The 17338-nt window shown below is 43.0% G+C and overlaps 1 protein-coding gene across 4 annotated transcripts in view; it reads right to left on the bottom strand.

Annotated features, from left to right (window-relative positions):
- Positions 1 to 1758: 1758 nt before the first annotated feature.
- The window catches only part of TOGARAM2 (TOG array regulator of axonemal microtubules 2), a 39885-nt gene continuing 24305 nt past the window's right edge, over positions 1759 to 17338 (bottom strand). For all 4 annotated transcript variants that reach the window (XM_032443275.2, XM_015856951.3, XM_015856950.3 and 1 more), the window contains 8 exons: positions 15516 to 15751; positions 14191 to 14349; positions 13093 to 13210; positions 12003 to 12106; positions 10502 to 10700; positions 9812 to 10028; positions 4916 to 5002; positions 1759 to 2634 (listed from right to left, as the gene is read on the bottom strand). In XM_032443275.2, the coding sequence (XP_032299166.2) occupies positions 2378 to 2634; positions 4916 to 5002; positions 9812 to 10028; positions 10502 to 10700; positions 12003 to 12106; positions 13093 to 13210; positions 14191 to 14349; positions 15516 to 15751 (1377 nt within the window). In that variant the 3' untranslated portion in view covers positions 1759 to 2377. The remainder of the gene's footprint in view (positions 2635 to 4915; positions 5003 to 9811; positions 10029 to 10501; positions 10701 to 12002; positions 12107 to 13092; positions 13211 to 14190; positions 14350 to 15515; positions 15752 to 17338) is intronic.

Below are 17338 nucleotides of genomic sequence, written 5' to 3'. Positions count from 1 at the left end.
ACTACTTAACAAGCATGAAAATAGCCACTTCAGTGCAACCCCTCTCCCTCCCCTTGACAGAAGGGCCCAGCAACTGGCTCCCAAGCCCACCCTTAACCTTGCCAAGAGCAAATTCTGTCACAGTTACTATAGTTATGCTCTGACACAACACCTCAGCACCAGCACTCCCTTCTGGTGGATTCTTTAATTCCCTGCCCCAGCTCTCTCAGCAATGCTGCAAGGCAGCATCAGCATTATTTACTACATTAACCTTCGGTCTCAGCATGGCAATTCAAGAACATCCTTCCTGGTCTTCCCTCCCCAACACCCCTTCTGTTTGCCATACCGACCCCATCCCCAAAGTATTCCTGGCACCAGCAAGATCATACGTTTACATTCACACAGGGTTTTCTGGTTGTATGGCTGCAGGGAACCTGGAGAGTTGAGGTATAATACATCACTGTAACACAAGTGCCCTGAATCCTAGACAAACTATGTCAGCACACACAGGCTTTGACTCTTCGTGAGAAGAAAATGCCAACATGAGTTTTGCAGAGTGGACTCAGAGCACATAGCGCTGGTCTCCAGCCATACAACTTCATCCTCCAAATCTCCTGTGCCCCTTACACTGGGAGATGGCACAAGGTCACTACCCAGTGTCTAGGGAAACATGAGCTTCCTGCAGTGCTTAATGGTACTCCTACTCATTACCCTTCCTCTCCCACCTTCCATTGATGACAGTGCTCTTACCTTCAGCTGGAGAAGACTACGTGTGTCAGCAGGGATTTCTCTTGGGGCTCTGACAGGCTGTAGGGTACAGGAAGCCAACAAACAGGATTGCCACATGTACTTCTTGCTATGCTATCTTCTGGGGTCTAGCAAGCTGTACTGAGCCACAACCAAATGAGTTAAACTGGCCCTGTAAGCACAGCTTGCAGTCTCATCTCTCATAAGATCTCTAGAATAATATTATAATAAAAATAAGTTAGAAAAAATAAAATAAACATTACAGTGTTTTACCAGACCTAGAGGAAAGTTCAACGCTGCCCTTTTCTTTGCTTCCAAATACTTTAGTGGCAGCACAGCAACTTCTCAAGTGCAATCAGCTGACAGGAGAGCTCACCTGAACTGCATTAATATGGACCATTTAACCCCTATTTCTCTCTACTTGCTGGAAACAGATACTTTAATGGCTAAATTTGATTTCTCTTTGGTAAGAAAGTGCCTCTGTGCTTCCAGCAGGCACTGAAGGATCTCCTGACACACCAGTGTCTCAGAGCCAAATTCCTGGCCTAGATCCCATGCCATGTCTTTGCAGAAAGAGACAAATAATTCCACCACTTCAGTTCCATACTGAAAAAGTGCTTTCTGAATAGGTGACCTAATGTGACAATATCATCCAGTAAGCTGGAGTTACTCAGCTTTAGACATACAAATCAGGTGCAGTAAATAAATGTAAGACCTCAGGACTCGGGCTGGACAGCTTATTCTTTGACTTCCCACCCTCATACAAGGTCCTTTTACCATAGCCCCAGTGTGTCTCATAGCATTATTGTTCAGTTTTTTGACACTGCTTTCAGCCCATCCTCTTCTCTTGCATGATTTTCACCTTTGTACTTCCAAACCTTTGTGTGGTGAAGAACTGACACTTACGTGCTCTCTTGAATCTCATGTTAAGAACTGCTTATTCATCCATGGATAAGGCAAGCACTGAATTTCTTAAAGGACGGGTCTGTTTTCTTTTTTTATCTATCTTTTTAGACATTAAGAAAATTGATGTGTTCAACAAAAATTAGACTTTATTTGTTCCACAGTGTCAACCACAGCTTACCTCACTCCAGACTCTGCACTATGCCCTCAGCCCATTCCCACCCCAGCACCTCTGTGCATCAGCCTGTCACATGAGGAAAGAAAGGGGACTATAGACAAGATGCACCCTTGAAATAGGAGGGAAATTTCAGCAAAGCCAAAGGGATTTGTCCTGTTCTGGTCCCAGAGAGCTTGACCTGCACATCTGCTACCACACTGACAGCAAGCTATCTAATCCTGCAGCTCATACATTTACAAAACCCAACCCTTACATTGTAAGTAAATACATATGCATATCTCTCACTTTCCAAGTATGTATATAAATATATTATCTTCCTTTTAAAGTTACAAGTTGCATTTACACGTGGATTTTTATTTCTTTCACGTCTGTATAAGTTCTGCAGGAAAGAGGAGCTCGAGAAATAAAAGCTTTGAAAAATACTTCCTTTTAAAAAAGAAAAAGCTTACATCAAAATAGACTATATATGTCTGTAGCTTTAAACTCTGTAGGATAAATCTGGTGCTTCAAAACCAGAGTAAAACTAATGCCGGGGTCTCTGCCAGCTGCATGGAGGTCACCAAACCTTCTTCACTGACCATCCAGATCCAAAATGTGCCAGAGGTGTTTCGCCACGTGCGGAGGCTGGTTGGCAGCGAGCTCCTTGAGGCTGGAGCCCATCACTTGGTGGAGGCTCTTGGCAAGCTTGGAGACTGCAGCCCTGACATTGCTGCTTCGCCCAGGCAGGACTCCATTTCCAATCATGTTGCTCAGGAAGAACCAGAGCACAGGCAGGGCGTAGCGCTCGACCACGTGGGCTTTCCAGGGATAAACAGATGCCGCAAGCACTGCCAGGCAAGAGAGACAAGTTTCTTAATAACCTTAGTGCAAGCCGGTAGTCTTGTTTATTTGAAGGGTTTTCCAGTCAGTACCAGCAAGTGCAAAGAACCCAATGATCCCCAAACAGCCTGACTGTGTATTGAAATGAACGGATTGACTAAGAGACATGGTTTAGTGGGGAAACATTTGCAGTAAGTGGATGGTTGAACCATATGATCTTGGGGGCCTCCTCCAATCTTGGTGATTCTATGATCCTATGACCACTGAGAACCTTAGTTTCTCCAAATCAGGGGCTTTGTGTCCAGGATGGACTTACTTGGCAAAGTGCATCACACACCTTTTGTAATTTATTTCACTTCTTCAATATTACCAACAGGGAAAAAAGTGACAAATCCATTTATTTCCATATAGAAGTTATCTAAACTAGCTGAAGTAGACTTTGAAATGCAGCTTAGAGAAGTAATGGAAAGCTTTCCAATAAAGAGAATGATTTCTCTTTTCTAACCTTTGATGAAAAATGCCACAAGCCTAATCTGGCAGTGCCCTTTACTCAGTGGCACACAGCATGTGGCAGTACTACACCCCATGTTAGAACTCCAGCCCACAGAAGCTTGACAGCCCTATTAGATACATCAGCGACTAACTGGTATCTTTGGCAGAAAGGTCTGATTTGCACTTTTTCTCTCTAGAACTTGGTAGCCTGTAATGATCAACTGTTTCCAACTCCAGAACGTCCCAGGTAATATCCCAGCCCCCACTGCCGCAGCATTTCAGCACCTGACAACGTTGATAGTGTTTATCCAGACAGTGCTCCCTGAAGGAGGGAAATAAAGATAGAAACTTCTACACGGTGGGCTTATCTTTAATCAAAAGAACAAGCACTGCTGCTCTGAAATCTGCTCTCAGGCCATTATCCAAAGTGAACTGTATTAAACACCAACACAAATTTACTACAGACAGACACTTTGCATGGCAGATTTTTGCTGAGAGATCAGAATCTGAAGCGGTCAGGAGACAGAGCTCTTATTTTCTGCCCAGTGGAAATAGTACATAGTAACCATTCATTACTCTGCAGGGAAAGGACCTTCATTTTCTGTATGCTGGTAACCAAGCTTTAGTCATCGACATTTAAACAGCTGCTTTGTGTACGTAAGAACAGTTCTGGAAGCAAAACAAGGTTATTATACCTATTTTTAAATGGAAGTTGATTTGAGCTTAAGTGCTTATTAAGCACAGCAGTTGATATGGACTTTCATAGGAGAAAGAGTTGCCTGTTCCCTCTAAATCCCAGAGAGAACATCTGCCCTCTCTAGAATAGTCCCAATTTATGATCAAATGCTTTCTTTCAAAAAGAGATTAAAACAACTATAAAATTAAATGATATGTTTATGGTGATTTACTTTATTCAGATGATCTTTAAAGGCACTTTTACATTCGCTGTGGCTAAACATGTCCTTTTGAGATTCATAACGAAGAAGCAAAGCGTATTAAACCTTGGATTAAAAGATGCTGGCATAATTAGCAGTGTATTTAGCCCTAATTAAAGCAAGGTTATAAATAGCCTCCTCTAGCATTTACTGAGCCTGTCATTTCTTTCACTCCTTGGCTGTTGCCACTCACAGTAAGCTACTATTATAAACCAATTATCAGCTGCATTTTTAGCATGTAGGACACCGCTGATACAGAAATAGGCTGTTTGCACACCCTGAAATGGTTGAAGCACCATATCAACCCTATCAAGTCTGCAGCACAGGTGGGGAGCCTCTGTGGGCTGAGCTTTGCTGCCCATTTCTGCACATTCACCTGTGAGAGATGTCAACTACAGTGCCTGGGTTGTACAGGATGCAGCATTTCCAACATCAAGACAAGAGCCCTGTGCAGATAAACCAAACTGATCCTCAGAAATACCAGTTGCCAGGCATTTTTCTACAGGATTGTCATTTGCTTCAGAAAAGGGAGCTCTCAGAGTCTTCCCTGACCTTCCTTGCACTGTCCCCAGATGAGAGGAGCAGGACGGGGTATTTTTAGCCCCTCTCATTTCCAGAGGCATGACCTGAGATGTCCCAGTGAGAACTCAGCACACAATCTCACACCGCACACCAAGACAGCATGCAGGCAAACCCTGCCAGACATGACTTCTATGTGTATTTTGCAAGGCAGACAAGCCAGGGCCTTAAGGTGTTTGATGAGCTACTGAACTGAACATTCAATGGAATTCCCACTCAGTATTTGCCATTTCCCAGGAGAATGAATGACTTAAAAGCAGAGGTTGGCTGAAGCAGGCAGTACCTGAGAGCTGCTCCGTGACATCCTGCATGGCTCGGCCGCTGAGGAAACGCACACGGTGGGCCAACGCTTGCAGCAGTAATGCGTTGTCTGAAAGAGAAACGTTCATTTCTGCTCACTAGAACAGGTTATAAGGGGGGGTGGGGAAGGCAGAGGTAATGGCATTTTGTAAATAAAATATATTTCTGCCAGATTCTGTGTTTGCTCTTTCTGTAAAGCTCACCTGGGAGGACTCGGAGTTTAAAAAGAAAGGCTTTAATTTCAGACCTGTACATACAAAGTGAAGTGCTGTATGAGGAGCAGTGTTACACATTTCTCATCGGGGCCCTCAAAACTTAAATCACACATAAGCAATGCATGGGCTTAGTATGACAGAACTTCTCCTGCCTTGAAAAAGGAGAGAAGGCCCAGAAGTCCGTGCATCTATTCATTCCTAATGGATAAACCAGCGTTAAATCTGTAAGTCACCAGTTGGGACCTACAGACAGGATCCAAATGACTTTGATCAGAGATAACTACTAGAGATAACATCATCAACACCATCTCCTCCCAGGGGCTCTTGTAACATCTCTGAAATCAGATGGTGGCACAGAGGCTGAAAAACATCAGCTGATCTCCCAGTACTTGATCATCAATATACACATACTTTTTTCCTATGCTACCTGTTGTTGATGTGGGGTCTTGTTTTAGTTATAAAGCATTGTGCAGACTGGTCTGCAGACCTCCAGTCTTACCACTTTGATAAGCTGAGTAAAGCTTCTCATGGACAAGGAACGCTCATGGGGTGGTTTTAAATAGCACTGTGCTACTAAGAGCTCTTTTTAACGTGAGGTATAAAAAGAGAGTCCCTGCTGATCTTTTGGCAAGCACGCAGTAAAGAATTGATCCTGTTATTTCAATTAATTTTCTGCTTTGGTAATTACAGTCTTCTCATTCACCCTTCTTAACAGACACTTTGCTTTTTTGCTCACACACCTGCAACACTGGCAACCAACTACACCAAATACAGCTGCTGCTTTGGGAAAAAAATAGGTTAAAAGAAAACCAAAAGTGAGATCTAGAGATCTAAACCGGTACAGAAATTAATTAATTGATACTATTGGCACCTAAGCAGGGTTTCATAGGAACACTTGGGGTGTGGATGAGCGAGGAGGAATTGTTTATAATCACAGTGCACCTTCCAATGGAAGGGTTTCAAACGCCCTGTGCCTTTCAAAACACTAAAAGCACCAATCAATAACAAATTTACCCAAACTTTGCTTTAACTGCCTCAAGGGACCAAAAGACTGAGTGGTGTTTAATTGCTGTTAGAAACAAGGCAGCAAGCAGTTCAATTCTTACTAACTAAGCTTTAAATCTCTGCATAAGGTGTCAGCTAAACCTGATGGACACAAGACAGGCCCAGCACTCACAATAGGAGGAAAAGAATCCCGTTCTCCATGCTCTCATTTTCACTGGGTTCAGCTCTTTGCAGTGCTGCCACTTGGTGGGGGGGGAAGATTTCCCCTCTCCTCTTGAAGAGAGCTGATGACTGAGTGCTATTGAGGCTGCCCTCCTAACCCCACACCCTAGTGTCAGGAAGCAGCACATTTCTTTTGTGATAGAGGACAGATTAGGACAGATGTAGGAGGAGAACAAGATCTATGTTGTAGAGCCAAGGCTTCATTTGACCCATCTACAGAGTAGCTTTGTTTTGTGTGGGCTTTTTGTTGTTGTTAAATTTGAGTGATCAAGCCATCTTACAACCAGCTTGCATTTCTACACGGGTCATTAAAGCTGACAGACAAGGAAATCTCACCTCAGACTCAGAATCTGCAGCATATCAACACAGAGCCTCAGAGCAATAGCTGGGTACTCAGCTAGGAAACTCAATGGAGCGATGGGGCAAGACACTGCACATACTCTAAGCTAGAAGCATTGCACAATCCTTCAGAGTTCTGTTACTGGTTTTTTTTGGTCATTTGCCATTTGATTTGATATTGTAAAGGCATAACATTTCAAAGCATGAGGAAAGGTTTAGCTCAGGTGTTTCATCAATAGAACCATCCTTCCACTACTAAAGCCCAAGGTCTTGAAACTCCAAAATATTTCTGACTCAGTTGCCTTTTTGAATTTGTTCTCATGCCCTTAAAAATGAACAAACCCACAAAAAATATACCTTGCCTTACTGGCTTGAAAGTCTGAGCAAAGTCTGCCTCATCAGCAACAGTCGTGCCTTGTTCCTGTTCTGCCAGCACTGAAAATTCATGGTGACCTCTCAAAATTGGTGAGAGGGGAAAGATGACCAAAAGCTCCATTCAAAACCTTGAAGGGATCTGGTTATCACATCCTCTGTTAGGAGGATTTGGCATCTCCTCCCCAACCTCCTCCCAAGCACCCAAAAAAAAATGGGTCAGGACCAAGAGCAGGACAGGTCTCACACCCTTCTCACCACAGCCCCATACTTGGACCATAGAAAGGCAACAGGTCAGCAGATTTTCTGGATTCACAAAGAGGCTGATGTGGAGAAAGCTGTTAATTTCCCTTTAAGGCCTGCCTCTTCAACACTAAATTTTTCAGGCGTATTCACCCAGTGCAGCATTTTCAGAGCTGACATAAATCTGTGTGGCAAGCAAATTTACAACAGACCTTGGCTATGTAGTTATTGGCTAGAGCGATCTTGCCCCATGCAGAACAACACTTGGAACAAGCCATCATTTATAACTAGATTTATACCTGTTTGTTCTAAAGAAATGAGCTTGGAAAATCATGAATTCCCTTTAAAATAAAAAAAAAAATTAAAAAAAAATTTAAAAAATGAAGACAAAGAAGAAAGGTGGAAAGAAGACGGGATCAAATAATAGCCATAATGTAGAGTCTTCCAGAATGCTGTACTACAGAAGGTCTAATGCACCACTATCCCTTCACATCAATAGCAAAGCAAATCATCTGGGAAATAAAACTGGGCCCAAAGAACCTCCAAAAGTCCCTTTGTCCCTGAATTCTAGCTAAGCTGTATATCAGGATTTATTGTTCAGTACCAAAGTGGACAAGCAGCGCTGAAAGGAGGCCCCCAAGTATTTGGGGAAACACTTATAAACATTCAGGCTTGTCTGGGAAGTAGTACGTAAGGACTGCACCATCAGAGCTACTTGTTACCCAGCTCAATAGTTAGAGCTGGCAGGAATTCAGGGCCTTCGATAAATAGCATAAATGATATGAGTGATCTGCAAACTTGGCATCAGCCAAGCACTTTATCTGGAACCTGCTTTTCTGCAGTAGATTTTAATCAGTGTAATAAACTTCTGGAGAACACTTTTATTGATGGCATCCATCTTTCCGAAACCAAACTCCTTGCATGCACAAATACACACCAGCTCTCATCTCACATTTCAGAAGTCACAGCTGCAGTAAACACCAGATGAGTAGCCTCCAGGACCTTCATGTCACAGCTGCAGCAATAGCAGTGGTAGCATAGGTATCATCAGTGTGCTTTTAAATCGACACCAGGAGATGGAGAGAGAAACAGATGGCTGTATTCATCTCACCAAATTTTAAACACTTCAATGGGAAGATGTAAACACCTCCAGCAAACTACATGGATCTGCCTTGGTGTCTCTCCTTGATGGAAATGTGTGCAAGAAGAAAAATAGTCAAAGTCAATGCCTCCCCCACTGGATCCATGCAGACGGATCCTCCAGAGGATCCAGATGCATAAAATACAACACATAAGAATAGCCTAAGAGTCAGAGAGAATATTTTCTGCAAAGTTAGAACTGTTTTTGAACTGTGTCCTCTGGCTGCAGCCAACTCTACCAGCCCTTCCTTCACGTGGAACAGCAGCCAGCTCTAAGTCCTTGTGCTCGCTGTTGTGAATTATTAATATCAAACAAAAAGCTGAGCTGAGAGAAAAAAAAAATGTTAGTGGAAATTCTCTGCCCTTCACACCCATCCCTTTATTTCTGCTTTTTCTGATCCTCTTCTTTTCAGGTGACTGTCTGCAAATTAAAGCGAATTGAAGCCTATGGCGTGTGAGGAGAAATGGGGATCTAACCTCAGGGCTGCGTCTCCATATGCATTTATTAAGAAAAACATACTACCTGTGCACATATAACCACAGCTTCCAGAGCAGATTGCAGTGGAATAGTTCCAAAAACACTGATCAAAAGAAAAAACCCAAACTAAGCTGATCCTGGTGGGCAGCAGAACTGTACACCTTGCAGCAGGCCATGTGGTCCAGGACACAGAGCAGATCAAAAGCTTACCTCCTCCCTACTGCAGCAGTGTGTTTTACATCTGCAGGCATGCTTGTGGCCTCGTGATTGAGTATCCAGAAAAGGGGATGATAATGGGCTCCTTACCCTAGCAGAAGAAGGGAGCCAATGTATTTCTACCCTCTGGGCTGATTATTCAGAAAGAATTTTCATCCTTCATCTGATCTCCCCTGCGATCTCTCATAACACATAATCTGATTAAATTCTAAGTCTCAGTCTTCAGATTCAAAGTAACATTTTCATTTGAGCTTCACATAGCTAAGCTACTGCCTAAAGACTGCAAAATGAGCGAAGTCAAAGCCTTAGGTCAGCAAGAGCCAGATGAAGGCTCTGGGCTGGATGCTTGGGAGATCTGTGGCTGCTTCCCTTGCGCTCTTCTGTCAGGTGCTTAGACTAATGCCTACAATGTCCTCTCTAATGAATTAATAATCAGGCATATAACCTGAAGCAGTATCCATTCAAATGCACATCACGGTGAGTTACAACAGATTGGGTTAGAAAGATTTCAGGCAGGACTTCATAAACACCTTCCAGCTACTGAATATTTCTACAGGCAACAACAGGTTATCGACAGATGGCTTGTTCACTTGGCTCTGAAATATAGGGTTCACAGCTAAGGACAGTCAGTGTCCCAACTCAGCCTTACCTAGGTGAGCAACTGATGCTTCCAGCACCTTCACAGCCGCTGTATAAATCCGTATGTGCTTTGAGTTCAGGTTGTCGGTGACTGCTGCTACCAGAGAGATCAGCACTGGGTGTAAGGTGTCTCTGAGAATGGGTATAACTGAAGCCAAAGCTTCCAGAGACTGCTGCTTCACTTTCTTATTGGGATCCTGAAGTCTCAGGACAAAAACATCAAAAATCTGTTAAGAAAACAAACACAAGAGTTGGTTTAAAACGTCTGTCTTTTTACAAGGGATGTAGAAACAAATTCCCAGCCGCTTATAGACAGAATGTTACGTTTTGTCAGGTCAGAACTTACTAGCATGAATTCACTGTCTTCCTGAGGGCTACTTACTATAATCTTCCCACAACCTTAGGCTGGTTTAAAAGACTTTAAGGTTGTATTACAAGGTTTGGGTGAGGATGGGAGTTTCTCTTTGTGTTATCTCTGTCTCAGAGCCTGGGTCTAGAGGAGTGTGGGGCTCTGATGAACTCTTAAGGATCCACACCACCCCTCAGGTGATCTTGCCTTGAACCTAGAGCTGAATTATATTATTTTGAGTGACAGGGAACCAACCAGTCCTGAATGCCTACCATGTAGCGCAGATGAAGTTAACTTCACTAACAGGCTTGGGAACTAAAGGGAAAGGAGCTAAGGAGTTGGGCTGCTTACCTGGACAATATTTGCTGAGATGAGCTGAGGGTTGCTTTTGCAGTGATCTAGGAGGAGCGTGACTCCCTCTATTCGTGTCTGAAACTCCTTTGCTGACAGGAGCTTGTTAAGCTCCTTGAGTTGTTCGATCTCTTCCACAGTGCGAAGCGATGCACGCCGAACTGTCTGATGAGGTAAGAGGAGGACATCAGAGCTGGACCTCAAATTGGAAAGTAAAAACAAAGCAAGACCTGTTAGTAATTACATTGTCGGATAATTGAGAGGAAAACATCTTGAGGGGACTTCCTAATGAAGTTATTTCATCTAGATCCTGATTTGAAAAGCAGCTTTGATCTCATGACAATCGTTACAGGAGGCAGCTTCTAAGTAACTTCATCACTACTGGTTACTCAGGAAAACCAAGGCACCAGGGATAGAATTCACCTTGGTTATCTTCACATGTCTTCAAAGTACTCATCTAGCATTACTCTGTAGGGAAAAATAAGCACTACTTCAAAGTTATGAGTTGTCTATATTACAAAGAAATGAGTTGCCCTGGGGAAGTGTTTCTATAATACACATAGGAATCTGGATAAATAGTTCATATGATTGGCACAGGTGAATCCCACTCAAGAGAGATTAAAGGGCATATCTGAAGAGATTCAGAGAGTTGGTTACACAAATGAAAATCTCAGTCATTCAACCCACTATTACGCTTGCAGTATTGCTTCCCTAGAGATAGATTCACAGCTTAGAAAACCCATTGGAAACAATTCCCTTTGACTAACTCCTCCCTGGAATGGGCAGGAAGGGATCACAACCAATGTAGTGAGGTATGCAGTCATCTTCTTGCCATCACTGAGCACAACAGTGTGCTCTGCTGTCAGAGGAAAACAGGCACAGGTAATTTTCTCACTAGCATGGAGAGACGGCAAGGACTAAATTCCTATCTTGGATGCTAATCTGCAGCACTGAGGAGATGCTGTCCATCAGAAAACTCATCATGAGTCTAAATGTATAGACGACTACATAAAAAGTCCACTCATCCAAAGCTGCTCAGAAGTTGTCTTACTAATACTGTTTGAAAACAATCGACTTAGGTCAAACTACATGCATGGAAAGTGCCATTTTGAGAATGGCATCTTCATTCCAGACCGGGACTTCTCACCAAAATTACCCACATTAAAAAATAAAGACTTCAACTATGATAAGAAGGTCCTGACTGAAAACACAAGTCCGAAGCCAAACAGCAGAAACGTGACCCTCTCACAGCTTCTACATCACTGTCCTAACCACTGCACTGACTGGCAGTTATACCTCATCATCTCTTAATTTCTGAGTAAGCCTACTCCCCCTAGAGAACTTGCTTTCAGCCTAGAGCAGAATCAGACTTTTTTCACCGTAGGTTTTGTGGGGCAGGAAACATACTCTGGCACAGTTCAGCTCCACCAGAAAGATTTTACTGAGAAGACATGAAAAGCTTGGCTCATGATTTGTCAGATAAAACAGAAGAGTTCAGTACCCTTCATCAGAAGGCAAGTTTTCCTGGGATGTCATCAAGCCACCGTTCCTGGATTCCCTGCGGCCTTTGGCAGATGGAGGTTCAGACATACGTTCTTCTATCCCCTAAGTACATATATTTAAATAAAAAGCACATTAATTTATAAAAGATAAAATAGGAAATCATTTGCTTAAGCACAGATTATCACCAGGATCACACCTATGAAGAAAGGCTTAAGAATACATTTCATCATGTAGAGAGGGAAGAGGGCCAGAGATTCCGCAATCTCTGCTGGAGGTTTTGTTTTCACTAACCTAATGCACGTTGTAGGTGTTACCATGACGGGCAGCAGTAAATCATCAGTTATGAGCACAAATGAGAATAATGCAGACTAATAGGGAACACGCCTTCTCAGAGAGAACAGCAGAAAGCTTTCAGGCTCTCTGGAGGTTGGCCCAATATGTTGAGAGATGACTTGGTTCTCACTCTCCCTATTACTGCACAAAGACACATTCTCCTCCAGAATATAAATGGAGAGGAACAGAAAGAAAAGTAGAGATGATTTTCTACGGGCTGTCAAATGCACAGAGCTTCTTCAAGATCCATGGTGCATGAAAGCAGGGCAGCATTCCCAGAATGTAGACAATATTGCCACTGACTGTGATAGCTTTGTGTGTATTTGTTTATTTGGACATTTCTTGGCACTACTGCTTCCTTCATCTGTTGCATTCTGTGGGGTGGGGGCAACAGAGTGTTTTTAAGGGGGTTGGTTTTAGGGATTAGAGTTAGGGTGGTATGGTTAGGTCGTGGTTGAACTTGATGATTTTTAAGGTCTTTTCCAACCTGAGCGATTATATGATTCTATGATGGAGATAAAACCATTTTCTTCTGGCTTTCTATCCTGTTTGTTGCTGATATTCAATGGACAATCAATTTATTTCTAATCACACTGTTTCCTTCACTGTCTGCTGATAAAAATGCTAAGAAACAACAGTTCATTTCCAGAAGCAAAATGATGCAGCAAAAGAAGAATGAGAAGAAAAAGGTTTTATCTCATATTGGCAATCTTAGCACTTGCATAAAGGAAACGCGTCTCCTGCCAAGCACTTACTTTCTGCTTAATTGTTGCCATAACAACTTGCAAGTCACGCGAGGGGAGAAATTGTTTCAAATGTCCATCAAATTTTGGATGACTCATCAATATACTCAGCATCTTCCGTCCATAAAACCTAAGGAAGGGAGAAATGAATAAATGTTTTAGCTACAGAGCATTACTGCAATCTCCCCTGCCTTGTGCGTAAACAAAAGGAAGAATTTAATAGAGTGTGCTGAGATTCTCAACTCATCACTTGCAGTACCTTCATAAAAAGGTAGTGCACATTCAGCAAAGTGAGACGTTTACCTCCACCTGACGCCTCTGCCAGTTGAAGAGAAGAGCCCTCAAGGACAGAGGGCAACAGGAGGATATAATTTCACAGTGAAATTGTTTCTGTGATCAAAGGATCCTATGGAGCAAATCAGCTTTGTTGTTGTGATTTATTTGCAATGCTTTGCTGCCATTCCACTAAACTTTTCTTTTCCTAGCAGAGAAGCTGGGACAAATCAATTCACACTTATTATTTCTTATTCTGTACCACAGGTATAAACACAGACAGTTGGTTAGTTGTGTGTTCTTGCATCTACTAATAGGAATTTAGAGTAACAGAGAAAGTAAGGGGCCTTTGTTTGGGTTTATAGCCTGCTATGAAACTCCAGCTATCTGTAAGAGGAACTCAGTAGTTTGTTCAGCCACAGACAACATTACACTGTTGGAAAGGAAAGATTTTAATACTTTAGACAGCTAAATCTGCAGAACAGATTTAGAAAGACTGAATGCTTTGCTCAAAGAAAGATGGGAATTTTTCTAGGACAGACTTAACCCAACCAGGAGGGAATGCTTGGGATCCTTATGTGATAATCAGCTAATGCTGCTAATTAGTCTGAGCTCAGCTGATCTGAATAAAAATATCATTCAAGTCACAGGAATTTAGCAGCAGTCCTTGCTGGACAACCTCATTTTAGCCAGTGCAGTTGTTTCCCAAGACATCAGTATTCACACTAGGAAGCAACTTCTTAAATATTTACTTTGTCTTCCACTCTTCTGCTGTTTTATCACAGCCAGACACCACACAGCTTCCCATTTTTAGGAGATAAAATGAGGAACTGTCACCTTGTATCCTGATTGCAGTCCTGAGCAAGTTTGACCAGCACATGAACAAGAAGCTCAACGCTGTCTCGTGTGCCTGACAGGAGCTTCTCAGCTCCAATCTGCTCCATCACGGTCAGAAGGTGTTCTGCTGTGTACCTCCGCACCAGGACATTGCGGTGACTGGAAATGAGAGCAGAGGGGAAAGGAGAACCCAAAGGACAGGTATTGGTCACACAGCACAGTGTCTGTCATCACTGGGGAAGCAGGCATGAGTCCTCACTGCAATATTTGCAGCAGGAGAAGACACTGCCCTCAGACACACACATATATTGTCACGACACAGGTACAGAGAGGAGGGCAGAATTCAGTCTTGTGGACTATCAGATAATTTTTTTCCTGAAATTATTGACTGTGAGAAAGAGGAAAATAAAAGATTCTCCCCCATTGATTCAACAGAGGGCTCCCACCACAGAGAGCACTGCAGCAGGATTGGGGCTTATCCCACCTACTTCTAAATCTGCCAGTTCTTGAAAGAGCAGGAAAAGCTCTGTGGAGTACAGAGCTGCAGAGAATGCAGCAATGCAGCCAGTTTCTTTTTTGAAGCTTGACAACTGCTAAGTGTTTGGATGTATTACCCTTTTCAAGAGCTGAGGAAAGGGTAGTAGTCATTTCAGCCAAATTGTCTTTTCTAGCATGTGCCTATCCAAAACAATCAGACATGGCACTAATATTTTAAGGCAACATCTACTTCAGATATCTCATGGGAGCCTGCCTGTGAAGTAACTCACCATCTTAAAGCCAACTCGCAGCATCAATCTGAATAGAAAGAGAAGCTTTGAGGACATGACTGTCCTCTTGGCAGGAGCTGTGCCTGTTAAGCAGGCTGTGCCGCACCCAGCCCATCCTCCCCTGCATACTCCATGACCCAGCAATTAGCATCCCTATTTCTCAAGCTAGTGGCATAATGATGATGCATATGTTGTTTTTTTTCCAGAGCCTCTGCGGTTAGTATTGTGAAACAGCAAAGGGCATTCGCTGCTGCAATTGCCATTGTCCCTTTTCCCGCAAAGCCACAAGGCCATACCACCAACCTCCACCGGGGCTTTTGCTTCCTCATCATTCACCATATCTAGGCAGTGTTGACAGACTGCGAGAGCAAGTAGGTTACAGCAGGACAAAAGCAGATGAGCTGAGGAAGGTAGTAATCAGACACATTCAGCTCTCGAGTTCACAGAAAATCCAGGATAAAGGACCCTTCCCTTTTTCTGTCCTCCCTCTGTATCCCATCCTTTCCACCTAGCACACAACTTTAGGTGAAGGATATCACTAAGAGAAGAACCACATACTTGACCCCACCAGTCAGGAGAGCAGCCATTGCTCTGGCAGGAGTCACACTCCCCACCATAATCCCCAGGGATCGATCAGCTGCTTTTTGAATGAACTCGCTGGAGTCCCCCGTCTTCTGCAGCAAGGCCCGAGCAACCTCCTCTACCTCCTGGTCCATCTGTTTCTTCATGATCCTGAAGAGCTCTCCAAGAGTGCTGATTGCAAAGCGAGACACCTTCGAGCGGAGGTTGTTCACCTGGAGAAGTCATAAGGGAAAACATAAGAATCATCTTGTAAAGAAAATCCATTCTCCTGGACAGAAGTCCCAGGAAATAACACCATCTTTTTCTTCTGTGTCTGGTTAGAACAAAAGGGCAGGAGATCGCAAGCACAGAAACCCAACTTACTCTAACACCAACCTCTTTTGTGTCCTCAGGCCAACTTACAATCCAATTTCAGTGAGCCTGCAAGACCTAAGAAACTCTGTGCCACATAGAATAAAGTACTCAGCCCACACCATACACTATCTTGATTTTTAGGCCCCTTCAGTGAGAGAAAAAGAATAATAAAAAGAGCTGACATGACAGAGAAACACTGGCACTTCTTCCTGTCCAAAAACATAACACTGACTATTTGAGCACTCACTCAGGAAATGGAGTTCACGGGTTCAGGTCTACAACAAAATTCACAAAAGCAACTTGAGTCCATCTGCTTCTCTGTCTACTCAGACTGTTAGACTCAAGGATTCTGAAAGACCACTTGCAATTATAGGTGTTGTCAACAGGCTTTTCTAACTTCCAGTGCTGCTCTGAAGTGATTCATGCTTCCGATGAGCTTTCCCACAAAGGAAAGGAAGAAGCACCTAAGGAGTCATGTGTTTCATTCAAAAGGCACTTTGGAGGACAGTCCAGCCGTTCTTTTGACCAGACCTGATGATGCTTGTTAAGAAAAGAGAACAACACGAGGGCTAGAAGAGCTTGTGAAAGCAAAAAATCCTCAGAAACATGAAAATAACATCAAAATCAAACAAGATAAGTTCTACGGTCTTCTCCTAACCCTGCTCTCAAGAGAAAGAGTCTCAGTTCTGCTTATATAAAAAGTCTGAAGAGTTCAACACATTCAAGCCTCAAATATCATTAGACAGTAGATAAAAAATGACTGACTTTCATGGAAAGGAGTTAAGTCTTACCATTTTCTGCAAGCAAAGGAAAATTTAATATATTTGGCAGTCATGTAGTAAGAGACTATGTAGTCCAGGCCACCAACAAATGCTGGGTTAGACATATTGTCACAAGTTTTTCTCAGGAGCTTAGGGTGAGAATTCTGTTAACCTGAGGATGGGATAGTAAAGCTGTGCGCCCTTGTACATCCCACAGCCAGGATGCTCCAAACATAGAGGCTGCAATGCGAAACATCACTAGTGCATGGAGGCAGTAGGTCAGTGGAAAGGACAAGTCACCAAAAAGCATACAGGAAGGAAGGAGATCATCAGGAAACACTGGAAAATATATACCTATATTTAATCCCTGGCATGCTGAGGAAGACAAAGTGGGAAGGAACAGAGAGGAGACGTGTGCAGCATTTAATTACAGCTTGGGCAGCTATTTGGGCTTTGGCAAATCACCTGATGAGTTCTTCATTTGTATATTGCGTTATAATGACACCTGGCTCAATTTGGAGAGGCACAGATACACCAAATACCACTGTATGGTATATATATACAGACAGATCGTACAGATAGGTGACAGCTATTAGACTTCAGATCTCAAAACAGTAACGAAGGCAGACACTGAGGTTGCACATAAATGAGCAGGTACGTAACTAATCTATGCCGCATGTGCAA

This window comes from Coturnix japonica, chromosome 3, assembly GCF_054131305.1.
Source record: "Coturnix japonica strain WE chromosome 3, WE-NBRP24, whole genome shotgun sequence".
NCBI classification, from domain to species: domain Eukaryota; kingdom Metazoa; phylum Chordata; class Aves; order Galliformes; family Phasianidae; genus Coturnix; species Coturnix japonica.
The sequence above is the reverse complement of the archived record's forward strand: the minus strand, read 5'-3'. Positions and strand labels throughout refer to the sequence as shown.